The sequence below is a fragment of the Euprymna scolopes genome, chromosome 1 (assembly GCF_053919585.1).
Source record: "Euprymna scolopes isolate OS-2025 chromosome 1, ASM5391958v1, whole genome shotgun sequence".
Taxonomy (NCBI): domain Eukaryota; kingdom Metazoa; phylum Mollusca; class Cephalopoda; order Sepiida; family Sepiolidae; genus Euprymna; species Euprymna scolopes.
In genome coordinates, this window is record NC_136482.1 from 9,352,564 (window position 1) to 9,368,500 (window position 15,937).

The 15,937-nt window shown below is 36.7% G+C and overlaps 1 protein-coding gene across 1 annotated transcript in view; it reads left to right on the forward strand.

Moving 5' to 3' along the window:
- The first annotated feature begins 7,288 nt into the window (after nt 1-7,288).
- LOC145279886 (tetratricopeptide repeat protein 29-like) overlaps nt 7,289-15,937 on the forward strand; it is a 55,044-nt gene continuing 46,395 nt past the window's right edge. Inside the window, exons 1-2 of the mRNA XM_080131361.1 lie at nt 7,289-7,461; nt 13,249-13,454. Of these exons, the coding sequence (XP_079987487.1) occupies nt 7,381-7,461; nt 13,249-13,454 (287 nt within the window). The 5' untranslated portion in view covers nt 7,289-7,380. The remainder of the gene's footprint in view (nt 7,462-13,248; nt 13,455-15,937) is intronic.

Here is a 15,937-nt window from a genome sequence, read left to right on the forward strand (position 1 = left end):
CCATGTTTGAAACTATATAATGTGATTCTTCCTACAGGTTTTGGTCTTTACATGTCTACCCCTAGTTATGGACCTCAGTTGTGTGTTCACTAGGCCTGATATAAGTATCACCTTAGTTCAGACAGAATAACCAACTAGCCGGGAATTACCTCTGCTCCAAAACTAACAGAGTATAAGCCATTTTGGAAATAGCCTTTGCTCTGTTAATTGAGAAATGGCTGAAATCCTGTGCAGTTCTAAAAGGTCCACTCTCTCAAGACATGCCTTCCATCTTTCAGGTGGAGTAAGTTTACTGCCTGAGACACTCAGGGAATGCCGATGGGGCAATTTTTAATAGTCAGAATACTCCTTCTTCAGAGGCGGTGGCTTGATCCTTCTCCACCTCCCGACCTTGTGTCACATCTTTCTGCGATGAGAAGGAAGTAAATAACACTGTCTTAACGAATATTATGCGATGATGATGATGGAAAAAATAAAGCAAAAAAGAATTGAATTACTTCCCTTTAATTATGTTTAAAACATCAGTACTTGTACAGTGTAATGAAGACATTAAAAAAATGAAAATATCGAAAAAAAGTTTAAATTGTACATATCCATTATGGAATGAAATTCTCAAAAAAAAAAAAAAAATTCACTTAATTTCATCAAATAGTTTTTTTTTTTTTTTTTTTACAGCGAAAAACAATTTATTATACCGAACAAAAGGTTCGATTTTTAGGAAGAAAAGCTAGTATTAAAGATGGGAGGGAGTGTTGGCGCTTTAAATTGAGTTATCTCCCCGTAGCATGTTAAAAAAATTCTAAGATGTCTACCTTCAACGCGCTATCATAAAAACGTGTTTTTCCGCAGTAAAAAAAAACAAAAAAACTACTCGATCAAATTAAGTGAAATTTTTTTTCGGAGATCTTCAGTCCAAAATGGGTACGTACAAGATAACCTTTTTTTCGATATTCTCATTTTTTAATGTCTTCATTAAACTGTACAAGTGCCAAAAAATCAATAGATTTTTTTTTACATCATTTAAAAATTGAATTTGATATCGTTTATAAAACGGTGTTATTGTTAACATATTCCGGCAGGTTACGTAAACCACCAGAAGGTGCCAAACGAAAGCATCGTGATCTTTTTTTGTTGTTTTTTGTTTTAGGCGAAAACGCTGATCTGTGTTAAAATGCTAGCAAAAAGTTAAAACTTAAGGCAAAAATATAAATATAGAAGTAAACAGTGTTTTTGTTCAGAATTCTCCCTATATTAAAAAAAAAACAACCAACAAAAAAACAAAAAACAAAGAAAAATCTGTATGATGTACGTTCCGCGATGGAACAAAATGTCATGTTCCAAAAATCACGTAAATTGATCCAGTAGTTTTATTTATTAATAAAAAAAATCAAATGTATCTGAGGAATGACTGTCTCGCCACCATTTTGAATGAAAAAAAAATTAGGATACAAAGGGAGATAACTCAACAATAATTCATACTTACTAGATTTATGTTGTAATGCCTACGATTTCTTATTAATCGATTAAAAATGATTTTATTTATAAAAATAAAACTATTTGATCAATTAACCTGATTTTTGGAATATATTTTCAGTTCGTCACAGGTGCACACATCACAGATTTTTACAATTATTGTTTTTTAATATCGCGAGAATTCTAAACTAGAATCGAAAAACATGGTAATTTCAATGAAAGATAAATGAAAATTTTTTAAGAAAGTTTAAAAATTAAAGTCACCTTTAGAACTGTCAGTAATCACTGCAAAAGGATGATAGAAAACATAAAAGTGTCATAGGTTTGGTTCTCATGAGTTTTAGTGAATAACAAACAAGATCCTAAATAGATGCATGTCCTCTATCCTGACCATCATCAATGGACCTGAGGTGATTCCATCAGCGTTTGACAAAGCCAAATTCTTTGCAGCAAACTCAATCCTATGCAATCAGGGTCTTCTACATCCCAAATTTCCTCCCAAGACTGAAAATAATCTGAGTGACATCCACAGATCTGTTTGTGATATTGCCAAACACATTAAAAACCTTGATGTCAGCAAAGCAACTCGTCCTGAGAATATTCAAGTTACAGTACTAAAAAAGCTGCAACCAGAACTAGCACCGGTTAATGCAAAACTGTTCAATTGATGCATGAAGGAGAAATGCTTTCCAACACCTTGGAAAACCTCATTAGTTTGCCCAATATTTCAAAATAGTGGAGATCAGTCTTCTGCATCTCAGTACAGATCAATTAGTCTTTTGTGTGCCATAATTAAGTTATTTAATCTGGGTTAAATGGAGAAATTGTCAACCAGCCTCAGCAAAAACAGCCTACTCAATATGCAAGCAATATGGTTTCCGCCCTGCAAGATCTACAGCTGATGTACTAACTGTAATTTCACATAGGATCAATTAATCTATCGACAGAGGTTTCTCTCTAGAGCAATAGCTCTTGACATATCAAATGCATTTGATAGAGTTTCACATAAAGATTTCACAAATTTTCCAGCTACGGAATATATGAAAATGTTTTCACAACCATCGAATATTTTCTCTCCGACAGTCGTCATCAATGGACAAAAATCTAAAGTTCAAAGTATCAATGCTGGCATACCTCATGGATCCAAGCCTCTTCCTTATTTTCATCAATGATTTCTCAACTCACATTCTAAATTCATGCAGATGATACTATGATCTATGGCAACACTTCAAAGATCAACAATGAAGTAAAAAGTAGTTGGTTAATTTTAACGGATCCAAAACCAAACTTTTATCTTTTTACTATAAACGCTCTGCTCCCCACTTGGTTCCAATTGTTATTAATGGCTCTTGTTTTCTGAGCCTGACCTTCACTCTTGACGTGAAATGGAAGATTTACATCAAATCTGTTGCCAAGGTCACTGAAAAAATGGTTGCCTCGTTCTACCGCTCCCGAAGGTATCTAACTTCCAATGCAACACTCTTCCTGCATAAGAGCCAAATACATCCTAAAATGAAGTACTGTTGTCATATTTGAGCAGGAGGTGCTTGGAGCACCTATCCTGCCTTAACAAAGTACAAAACAGACTTCAAAATCTAGTAGGTGATGCCTTTTTTTCTTCCCTGCAGCCATTTTCACACAGAAGAAACGTGAGCCTGTCTCTGCTCTATTGTTATTTTCATAACAAATACTCGTCTGAGCTTCAATTTATGGTTTGCTCTTGCCAAACTTTCACAACAAACACTTGTCTATCTACAACAACTATCAACAGTTTCCCCCACTCTCTATCTGTGCATAAATCTAAATGCAAATTCTATGAATAGAGCTTCTTTCCTAGAACTGCCCGGCTGTGGAACTTTGTTCCGTTCACCTGCTTTCCAGCTGACTACAATATGATCATCTTCAAATCCAATATAAACAAGTTCTTGTTGAGCCGTTCTCCTAAATTTCTACCCCATTTCCAACATTAATAATTAATATGCCATTGTCTCAGTGACTACCGTATACTCATTAACCTTTATCCTTGAGTGGCTTTTGGGCCTTGTTAAGTGGTTACTCCATGGAACAAAAAAAAAAGGAAATTAAAATCAAGGAAAAAAAAAACTGAATGGACCATGTTGAAATAATATTATTATTTACAAAGCCATTCTTAACATGGGACTGAAGACTTTGTTAATTATTCTGTACTTCACCAAATAACTAAATAAATAAAAGGACAATTCGGAAGCTTAACTCATTGTTCTAAGGGTGATAACTATTTTACTAAGAATTATAAAAAATGATTTTTTTAACTACATTTAACATGTCACAGTTTCAAAATCACCACCTCCATTTTTCTTTCTTTCTTCGCTCCCACTGTTCTCTTCTGCTTCCCTTCCCTTAAACAAAGGACGCGATAGGCTAACGTGAGCTAAACATATGAACATATATGGGTTCAGTGAATACATTCACCTTCCCTTTCTTTTCATCATCAACTTTGCTACACACGTCGGAATTCATATATATCAAACAAAATGCAAATAATTCAGGCAATTGACTTTTTACTTTTTAGATGAATTTAACGTAAATGGAATCAACAAACTCCCAAGCTACTTTTAATTGCATAAATTTCGTTCTGGAATTAATTAGAGTTGTTTATTTGTCTTATTGGGAGCGACGCCTTTAACATCACACTGGCCAAATGAATACAGCCAGCCTCGGCCCGATCAGCGAGTTTCGGCCGGGCACCAGACCCGGCTAAGAGAGTAGGAGGAGACTCCGAAGCGACGACTGACGTTACCAGTCAAGTCGACCAAATCCACCAGCCGAAAGGATTCCCAGCAGCAGCAGCAGCAGTTCAAACAGCCATTATCAGGGCTAAACAACAAGCCCTTATCAAGGCTAATAAGTTTTTCTACTAATGCGATTCACTACTGCTTGCCTCCTGAGACCCACCAGCAGTGAACTTCACTCTCAGTCTCCAACGCTTCCAGCTCACTCCAGCGGTTTCCTGCTCATTCCAGCAGCCTTTCAGCCCTTGGTGCCTCCAGCGCCTCACTCCTACAGCCTTCCAACCCTTGGTGCCTCCAGCTCACTCCAGCCTTCCAGTCCTCAGTGCCTTCCAGTTCCTCCTGCAGCTTTCCGGCAACCTCGCTCCTCCGGCCTGCAACCTCGCTTGCACCTCATTTCTCCGGCCTGCAACCTCGCTTGCACCTCATTTCTCCGGCCTGCAACCTCGCTTGCACCTTGCTCCTCCGGCCTGCAACCTTGCTTGCAACCTCGCACCTCCAGCCTGCAACCTCGCTTGCACCTTGCTCCTCCGGCCTGCAACCTTGCTTGCACCTTGCTCCTCTGACCTGTGACCTTGCTCCCTACTGATCGTCTGTTCCTTAACACTGACCCCTATGCCCCCAGTGTCGTCCATTCCTTAACACTGACCCCTGCATTCTCAGTGTTCACCGACTGTTCTGGATTGCCCTGGCATCCAGCCGATCATTTCAGACCCAGCAAGCAACTCTAAATCATGCTACGTTTAAAGTACCAGTTCCAGCCCTCCAAACCTTAGTCTCCAGTGACATGCAACTTTTCGACCAGCATCCAGTTCATACGATTTTTTGCTTCCTTTGCAAATAAAAGGCAAACCCTCACCTTTAACCAAACAACCTGTGTCTGTCATTCTTCTTTGCCTTTTTGCTGTTTACTTTTTGCCTGTATCTACCTTGTTAGTTGCTGGGTCAATTGTCCCCGGACGACTGGCCCCGCAACAAACGTAAAAAATTTTTCTAACACTAATAACACAAAAAAATGTAAAATGCGACGATATTGTAATTTTTCTTAAACAAAACATTAAGTAAATGTAAGAAAAAAATGATTTTTTTTTTCCAACTATTTCCGTAAAATAAAGTTACTTACCTTAAAACAATGAGTTAAACTTTCGAATTGTCAACAAAAGATACCGTAAAAGTGAATTTAACTTGAGAATCATATTAAAAGAATATGACTACTTAAAGGCCTACTTTCCAACCTTGTATAGATTGGAGATGTTGACTCTAATTAAAAAAAAAAAAAATGATTGAAATTTCTGCCATGTATTTCTATCGTGTTTGTCAATTATCGTCTGTTGAAATTTCATTGGCGGCTTATGTAACCTGCCGGAAAATGCCGACGATACGTCGGTTTTTAGTACGGTCCGTAAAATGGGGCAATTCCTTCTGAAATATTAAATATCTTTACGATTACGGTTTCAACTTTACTTCCGGTTGTATCTCCTCATGTTAAAAATGTTTTTTTCTTTACCCCCCCCCCTAAATAACATTATTGGCGGAGTGTACAACCATCACCCCATGCGTAATTTCTATACTGATAGTTTTTTTTTGAAATTTTTTCACTGCATTATTATTGATTGGACACTAACCAGATTATGAAAAAAAAAAAAAAAAAAAAAAATTAATACAATTGAAAAAAAAAATCATTATTTTTTATTGTTTGAAAGAATGTGCTCACTGTTTAGTTCTAACATTATTTAGGAAAACCTTTCTTAACGTGGATGGGTGGGTGTTTTTTTTGTTGTTGTTGTTTTTTGTTTTTTTTACCTTTACTATACTTTCACCTAACAATTTAAGGTGAAAGTGCACTGGGGGACCACCCGATTATTTACCTTTAAGTCGTTGTTTTTTTTGATATTCGACTGTTTACAGCTGCAGTCGGGTCTGCTGCTTAAAAAAAAAACACATTTTATAGTGTCGCTGACTAGAATTATGAGCAAAACTGACACATGCATTAGCTCGTGGTTACTAGTATAGTAATGTCTAGCCGCAATTTTTTGGGTTTACTGTCATCTACGACGGTGAAGTGGGTGCGCATGCGCAAAAATTGTCAGTGATTGTAGCAGATGATATTTCTTTTTCTTCAGTTTCAGCATTTACTGCAAACGAAAACCACTCCAAATTAAATCCTAAAACATTTTCTTAATCTTTTCTATGCCCCCCCCAATTTTTTTTTTTTGTTTTCATACATTTATCTCTTTATACATTTATTTCTTTCCATTTTTTGTGTTTTTGTTTCTGTAAAAAGTTTTTTTTAACATTTTCTTCGAGGCGGGGGGGGGGGGGGAGATGAATACCAATACTGTGGATTCCTGTGACGGTTGTAGCAACAAATATTTTGATATAGTAAAGGCATTTCACAAAGAAGAAGACACGAGCAGGCAATTTCTGCGAAGACATGGTGTTTTGCCGACAAGCGTTACCTGTCCGCAATGCAAGAACACGTGTTCGTTCCGAGAAGGTAAACAAATCTGGAGGTGCAGTGGAGTGCACGCACTACACAAAAGTGGGAACATCAAAAAAAAAAAAAAAAAAAAAAAAAGAAAAAAGAAAATATTGCGGTTTCACTGTCGCCGAAACAACAGGAACATTCATTGCTCGGATGCCAGGATGGAAAGTAATAATGTTCGTCAATCATTTTTTAAGCACTATGTGGAACCACCGGACAGTACGCGAAAATCTGGACATTTCGCGCCACTCCTCAGTTGATTGGCGGTCCTTCTGTTCCGAGGTCTGTGAGGACTGGCTTAACAACCAGGAACCCATTGGAGGCGACGGGATAGCTGTCGAAATCGATGAAACCCTTATCGTGCGCCGAAAGTACAATAGAGGAAGGATGATGGCTAGTCAAATATGGCTTTTTGGCGGAATCGAAAGAATTTAAAAAAAAAGTTTCGTCGCCGCATTGACGGGCCCAGATGAAAAACGGGACGCCAAAACTCCGCTGGTGCACAAGTTTATCCTTCCGGGCTCAAACATTTTCAGTGATTGTTGGAAGGCATATAGTAACATCGACCGGCATTTTCCACATTACACCATAAACCACTCACAAAATTTTGTGGACCCTCAGGATCCCAGCATCCACACACAAAATATAGAACGCATGTGGCTAGACATAAAACAGTGGATTAAGCGGCCTGGTATTCGAGCAGAATTCATGCAGCATTCAGCATTACCTAGCCAGGTATTTATTTATAAGGAGTGAGACAGGCAAGACGAAACTGTTGCATAAATTTTTTTTACAGGCTGCTGCAGACACAAGTCGGAACTTCGAGAGATTTCTTGTTAAAAAACCCCCCAAAACCTTCCTTCCCTGTAAAACAAACAAACAAAAAAAAACCTTCCTTCCTTCCTTCCTTGCAAAAAAAAAAGAAAAAAGGGAGATAAAATAAATTACTCTCAACTTTTTTCTTCCTTTTTAAGCAAAAAACAAAAGTTAACTCTGAACTATTTTTCTGTGTAAAATTAAAAAAAAACAAAACAGAAAAGGTGTGTGTGTGGGGGGGGGGGAGGATATTAACCCAAACCCTTCCTGTAAAAAAATAAAAATCTCTACAAAAAAAAAAAAGTTCGCTGTCTTTTTTTTTTTTGTCGCGGTTTGTTGCCGGCTGTCTTGCATGGCAAGAAACATGGTGGCCATTAACTATTACCGAAAGCATTGTTTTTTTTTCCGTGTTATTATTGTACATAATTCTAGTCAGCGATACTATAAAATGTGTTTTTTTTAAGCAGCAGACCCGACTGCAGCGCAGCTCTGTAAACAGTCGAATATCAAAAAAACAACGACTTCTTAAAGGTAAATAATCGGGTGGTCCCCCCCCCCCCAGTGCACTTTCACTCAATTTAATAAACAAATGATATCGAAAAAAAAAAAAAAAAATCAAGTAACAACGAAGGAGAAACCGAAAGTGAATTTCAAACAGAAACCGTAAAGGTAACCAAAAATTCCATTCTTAACTGATATTTATTTTTAATAAAAAATAGACAAGAATTACGAAAGTCGAGAATAATCTTCGTTGACATGTTGCTTAGCAACAATATTTACTATGTTTCTAACTGGAAACTTTTTTCTTGCTGACAAGAAGCGACATTTCACGGACGCAGTAATTCTGTGGAACGCGTAAGAGGTTGGTTTATTCCTACTTCAGTCACGTAAATTATTTTGAGTGAAATGGGGTCCGACATTAATTCTCTAACAATGATGTTTTAATCGAAAAAACAAAAACATTAAAAATCAATAAGTTGTAATATGTTTCAGCGTACACGTGAAATAAGGAAATGAAAACTCGTACGTAAAAATATAGTTGCCATCTTTATAAACAAATCGAGAACGGAACTAAGCGTAATAAATTCAAATTCATAATTTTCTAGTTAAAGTATGGGACTTGGCTATGAGCAAAATGTAGTATCTGTTTCGATACTACATTTCATCTTTTCTATCTTCGGTCAAAAACAAAGGAGAAATCCTTCTATACTATGGCAATGTTGGGTGATTTAGCAGAGAATCCAACAACAACAACAACAACAACAACAAAAAGGGTAAAAAAAATGAAAATATACAATAAATAGATGTTACTATAACCAATAAAAATTACTTTTGTACGCCCTCTTGCACTTTAAGGAAACAAAAGTACGAGGAATAAAATGGGACATAAGTCGTATTACACCGGTTGAAAGAATGCTATTTGATTGGCTAGTGAAATATTGACGTCATTGCTATAAAATATTGATAGAATTTAAAAATTGAAACTATTGTAAAAGAATTTAATAAAAAATAATTATTGTAAAAGAATTAAATAACTAAGTATGTAATAAGAGTATAAAAATAATTATTGGAAAAGAATTTTATAACTAAGTATGTAATAATTAATAGTATAAAAATAATATTGTAAAAGAATTTTTTAAGTTAAGATAGAATTTAAAAATTGAACTTAATTTAAGAATTTAATAACTAAGTATTTAATAATAGTATAAAAATAATTATTGTAAAGTCATATTTAAGTAACACAATTCTTTCACCTATTTATAGTGAACTATTTTACTTTTATCTTAAATTAAAAAAAAAACTTACTTAAAAAAAATTCTGTTTTCTAATAATGTAAATTTCAATATTCCTTTTTATTTATAAAATGACATCAATATGTCGCTATCCAATCAAATGGCATTCTTTAAACCGGTATAATACGACATGTCCCATTTTCTTCCTCGTACTTTTGTTTCCTTAAAGTGCAAAACGGCTATTTACCTGGTTTATTTTATTTTATTCTCTTTTTTTTTTTTTTGCGTTTTAAAGTAGTTTTAATGCTTTCTTTTAATATCAAATATTCAGTTTTTACCAACGGTTTTACAAGCAATAATAGCGGCAGGTTTTCTGACGGCCGCCATCTTGTTTGCGAAACTGCTTGTAAAAACCGAATATCTGAGATTTAGAAAAAGCATTCAAAACACACAGACACAAAACTGTTAATGTGTAATTTAGCAGCGTAAATTATTTGACATCATAAAACCATAAAATACTATTTATTTTTATATAAAGCACATTATTAGACCCAAAGGCTGAAATTAAAACCACAAAAAGTATTTTTTTTTTTTTTTAATTATTATAATTTATTTATTTATCCCCCGCCCCACCTTCACCCCAAACAAGGAATATTTCTACTTGGACGTGGGACCATGCCTGAGAAAGATGTTGATTTACGTTGCATTTGGACTTTCTACATATCAGTGCAGTTTACGAAGCAGGTAGAAGAAAGAGAATTCCAAAGACTAGCCGTTCCAGAGAAGAAGCTATCAGAGTAGAAAGCCCTCCGACATTTAGGGACCTCAACAGTGAAGGGCCAAGGGGTGTGATTTCGCTGCTAAGCGAGTTTGTCGGGATATGCACGTCGATGCAATGAGTTCATCAGAGCACATTCCATTAAAATACTTGTAAAACAGGCACAGGGATGCAGCAATGCGGCAATGGGACAGGGGTTGGGGCCTAGTTGACAAAGTCGGACCTATTTATCTTTTTTTATTAAATTAAATGTACGACATTCGAGGCCCCAGAGTGTAGCCGCCATATTGTTTTAACAATTTGGCCTTTTTAAGGTTTGACAGATTGGCCTCTTTAAGGCCAAATTTTGCCTTTTTTGAAGCAGTTTCATGGAACCATGATTTGTTTTTTTTGTAGTAAATGTGCACTTCAGGTGCGTAAATTATTGTTAAGACATTGATGGCCTTTTTTCTTTTTTTTTTTATGTTAAACTGAAGAGACGTCTTTCCAATTTTGATCCGGGCCTCTCGAATCAGTATGGATGGAAGTGTTAAAGTCCAGGTTGGATGTAGAGTGGTATTTGAACTTTTACAAATATTGTAAAGAATATATTTGATGAACTTACTGCACTTGAACTTTTCAAATGAAAATACTCCCAACTTACCCAACTGAAAGAAAAATTCCATCTCTTTATGGTAACGGTCCCTAGATGTCAGAAGATTTTTTACTCTGACAGAGTAAATAATATGAGATAGGGATGGAGTTGAGAAAAAGAGAGATAAATGAAGATCTGTCTAATCAATTTCTAAAAGCCGTCCAACACATGTCAGCATGTAAAACAGATATTAACCCGATGATGAAGATGATCAACAAAATTTGATTACTTATGAGGAAGGTTTATGACAAATGTTTATTAAGATTGGATGTTTTAGTCTACAGAGAGGCAGTCCATGGTATTGTGTTCCACAGATGTGAAGTTCTTGAAAATAAACTCTGTTTTGGGAAATTCTGTTTCATGTTAGGCAAACAGAGAAAGAAAAGGAAGTTCTCGCTGTGAATGTTTTAGGAGAAGGATTCAAAGAATGAAGCTTAGTCGAGCACCTTTTATGAAAATAATGATTTCAGTGAAGGTTTTTTTTTTAAACTGTCCATCTCACAATGGTAAAGGAACATAATAACAAACTGTTGTCCCAGATGTGCTAATAATTTGAATTGATCAAGAGTTTATGTCATCTATATATGGAAAGCAAATGTTCACTAGACAATACTTAAACTTCATCTCCCACTAGATGGTGAGTCTAGATGTAATGAGTCTGTTCATGAAAGTACACACTGACAAGATGCAGATGGTGGTACACGATAAGCTGTCTTCAGATGCCTCATTGAAGGAATGCACTTAATAGAGATGTTGACCTTCTGTGTAGAGACAACATACTTTGTGATGGGATTTGATATATATCAGTAGGAAGAACGTTTGTGGATGAGATCACCATTATCCTCAGTACTGGCAAATGTATATGTGAAATGACGTTAGGATCAACATCACTAAAGCCAACAATGTGGCTGCGATATGTGGACAACAGATTCATACTCTGGCCTCACCAGGAAGATGTTCAAACATTACTGGACCATCTGAACTCTATCCGTCCATCTATACAGTTTACAATGGAAAAAGAATATAATAACAAATAGTCCTTCTTAGATGTGCTGATAACTCGTACGAGTCAAGAGTTTATGTCATCTGTATATTGAAAGCCAACTTTCACTGGACAGTATCTAAATTTCAACTTCCACCATCCATATAATGTAAAGAAAGGAATCATTCATTGCCTACAACACCAAGAAAAAGCAATATGTAGCAATAGCAATACATATCAAGAGGAAATGGATAGTTACGAGAAACCCTTCACTGAACCAGGGAGCATGACGTCAGCTCCAAGAAATCTGAACCAAACACCAAAAGACCCCACTCAAAAACTCACCACAATTTGTATACGATACATGAAAGGTGCTTCGGAAAAACTCCAAAGAATATTTAATCCATATGACATAAGGACAGTATTCAGAAGCGATTCGACTCTCAGGAAACAGCTTTTACGAGTCTCCCCCCCCCCTACAGAAAAAATCATAACTATGAACTGTGTATATGAGATCCCAAGTAAATGTGGAAAATTATACAACGTGAGACATGTCATTCACTAAAAGTAAAGTTGGAAAGAACATCGAAAAGCTGTGATATGTGGAGAGACTGAAAAGTCAGCTTTGGCTGAGCACATCTGGCATTAAAAAGGATACATCCTTATGGGATGAAGTAAAAATTATAGACAGAAAAGAATGGTGAAGAATAAAACGACTCAAAGAATATATATACTGGGCGATGGTCACCTATTAAGCAGACCAAGTATAGAATTTAATACAATATGGAAACCATCAATTATAAATAATATATATATATATATATATATATATATATATATATATATATATATATATATATTTATAGTAATAATACATAGTGATATAAAATATATATAGTAAAAATATGTAGTAATAAATAGTGAATATAATATATATATATAATAATAATATATCTATAAATATAAAAGCGAAAATGTATGTATGTATGTGTGTTCGCTTTTTCTGTGTGTCTACAAAAGGCTTCTTTCAGAGAAGCGGTCGGTCAGTTCACAACTTTTTAAAACTTTTTATATCACATATAAATCGTAATATCTCACAGTTAACAACGAAGCTCGCCTGTCTATTTAATTTGCTCGATTTCGGGAAGATAAATATTCAATATTTGTCGCTCGCCGCATATGGGTTAGTCTTTTTCCTATAACATCTTGGGGGAGAAGAAGCGTTCAGCAGTAAATGAAATCCAGTAGTCAAACTTGACCTCATTAACTCATTAAAATGCGCACCTGCTAAATCCAAGTAATTAAATAAATTCAAACACGTTTCTGTTAGCATGTCGCGGTGGGGCAATGGCTAACGTCACACTTTTTTTTTCACAACTTTGCCTCAACGGTTTGGGTTCGATCCTCATACTTACTTTTTTTTTTAAACCCCCCCCCCCACACCTCCAAACACTCGGGCAACGCCGGGTACCCCTCGCTAGTAGTAATATAAAATATATATAGTAAATGTATATAATGTTTGTTTCCAAACAAAATCAAACTCAACTTCTACACGTTTTTGACTTCTTTCTCTCATCAGGATTTCATAAGGATGGCTGATCTTCTTTCAAAAAATGCCGAACACCTGGCGGTGCAGTTGGTTTCCAACGACAATGATCCAGTTGAAAACCAGATGTATTTCCAGAACATCAAGATGCCAGCTGGTAGAAGAGAAAGAGAACTGCTGCAAAAACAGATGAGTCTGCGAGCAAAGTTGCCAGTTTTAACCACTAAAGAAACCACCAAGTAAGTACACGGAGGGTCGCACACTCATTCACGCAGTTAATTTTGAGAGTTTGAATGACTTAATAGACACCATCCTCGAATGGCTTTGGTCTCTCTGTACAGGGTACATGAGGATACTTCACACTACAATCATTTCTCTCTGATAAGTTCATAAGAGTAGGGGTTGATGGGCAGAAATCAGAAGCTCATAGTATTAATGCTGAAGTCCCTCAGTGGTCCATCCTGGGTCCAAGAAATCTTCCTGATCTACATCAATGATCTTCCAAATCACATCCTTAGATCATTCGTAGACACTACCATCTATCGCAGCACATCAAAGACTGTAAATGACCAAGTTCTCTTTGATTCTCTTTCCTCTGATATTGAGCATGTGATAAAATAGGGGGAAAAGTGGCTGGTTACTTTTAATGCATCTAAAACCAAGCTTCTATCTTTAGATCATCAACACTCTGATCCCCATCTAGCATCAATTGAAATGAATGGCTCTCGTCTTGGGGAAGATCCATGTTTTGACAAGCTTCTGGGCTTAACCTTTACTGCTGATCTAAAATAGAACAAATAGTTGCCAAGGTTGCTGGAAAAAATGGTGGGATCCTTCTATCAATCCAGTAGATATTTAGGTAAAGAAATGCATCAGCAGGTAGATATCAACTGGATTGATAGAAGGATCCCACCATTTTTCCAGCAACCTTGGCAACAGATTTGACGTATGTTTCCATTTCAGATCAGCAGTAAAGGTCAAGACCAGATATATAGGTGGAGAAGTCCAAGGATTTTTGTTTTTTACAAGGTGGTCACCACTTATCAAGGCCCGGAAGCCACTCAGGGATAAGGGTTATTGTATGTATAGCACGTTAGTGTTCAGATTTGATAAAGTGTCTTACTTAAGGGGGCGGTTTATCAGGAATTTGTTTATGTTGGACTTGAAGGCATCCAGGTTGTAGTCAGGTGGGAAACAGACAGACGGAACAGAGTTCCACAGGCGCGCACTTCTTTGTTCATGGAATCTAGGTTTTGATTTTGGCACAGATAAAGAGTGGGGAAAATTTTTGACAGTGGTTTCAGCTAGACTGGCATCAATTGAAATGGATGGCTCTCGTCTAGGAGAAGCCCCGTGTTTTGACAAGCTTCTGGGTTTGTCCTTTACTCCTGATCTGAAATGGAACACGTACATCAAGTCTGTTGCCAAGGTCGCTGGAAAGATGGTGGGATCCTTCTTTCGCTCCAGAAGATATCTCACTACTGATGCAATTCTCTATCTATATAAAAGCCAAGTACGTCCAAGGATGGAATACTGCTGCCATATCTGGGCAGGAGCTGCTAAAAACAGCCTATCCTGCCTTGACAGAGTACAAAATAGACTTCGTGTCTTAGTGGGTGATGCCCTTTTCTCTACCCTGCAACCTCTCTCCCACAGAAGAGATGTTGCGAGCCTATCCTTGTTTTATCGTTATTTCCATGGCAGGTGCTCGTCTGAACTCCAATCTCTGGTCCCCCCCTCGCCAGTCTTTCACGAAAAACACCCGTCTAGCTGAATCCACTGTGAAAAATTTCCCCCACTCTTTATCTGTACCTAAATCAAAACGTGGATTCCATGAACAAAGCTTCTTTCTTAGAACTGCACGCCTGTGGAACTCTGTTCCGTCTGCCTGCTTCCCACCTGACTATAACTTGGATGTCTTCAAGTCCAACGTTAACAAATTCCTAATGAACCGCCCCCTTAAGTAAACACTTCATCAAATCTCCACACTAACGTACTATACTTGCAATAACCCTTATCCCTGAGTGGCTTCTGGGCCTTGATAAGTGGTGACCACCGTGTAAAAAAAAAAAAAAAAAAAAAAAATTGGGAAGGCAGCATCCCTTTGAAAGGTGATGAACAATAGAAACTTCCTCAAACTGGTAGAACTGTTTGACAAGAATAGCAGTGTAGAAGAGGTTATTGAAGCTGGGGGTCGTCTTTAGTGTACCTGTACAATGGTAATGATGGAAAAACATCAATCATCTCTGACTAAGGCACTTTAAGGAAAAAGTTGCAAAAAGCTCAAAATATTTTGATGTCAAATCATTGCCATCAACAAGAGCAGCTACGAAATTCCACAGCCTTCGAGTTTATTTCCAAATTCAAGAATGGAAAAGTAGAAACCAGCTAAAACCTGACGAGTGGGGATGGAAACTTTCAGATAGTAAATTACAACCAATCAAAACTGATTTGCCACCTGCTCCTGTAAACTTGTTGGCTATAATTAGGTGTAACTGTACTTTAGATGCAGCTACAGGAAACATGGCATTCACTGTTCAAACTTGTGTGGTAATTGCAAAGGCTTTCATTGCACCAACTCACCACAGCCAGATCTTGATGATAATGAAGTTACCTTTGACTAGTTCTTGATAAGAAATATTGGTCCATTCATGAACTTGTTCTGTGGTGGTTATGCAAGAGCCTTGCTCCAGCATTTGAACAACTGACCATTCCTTTATTG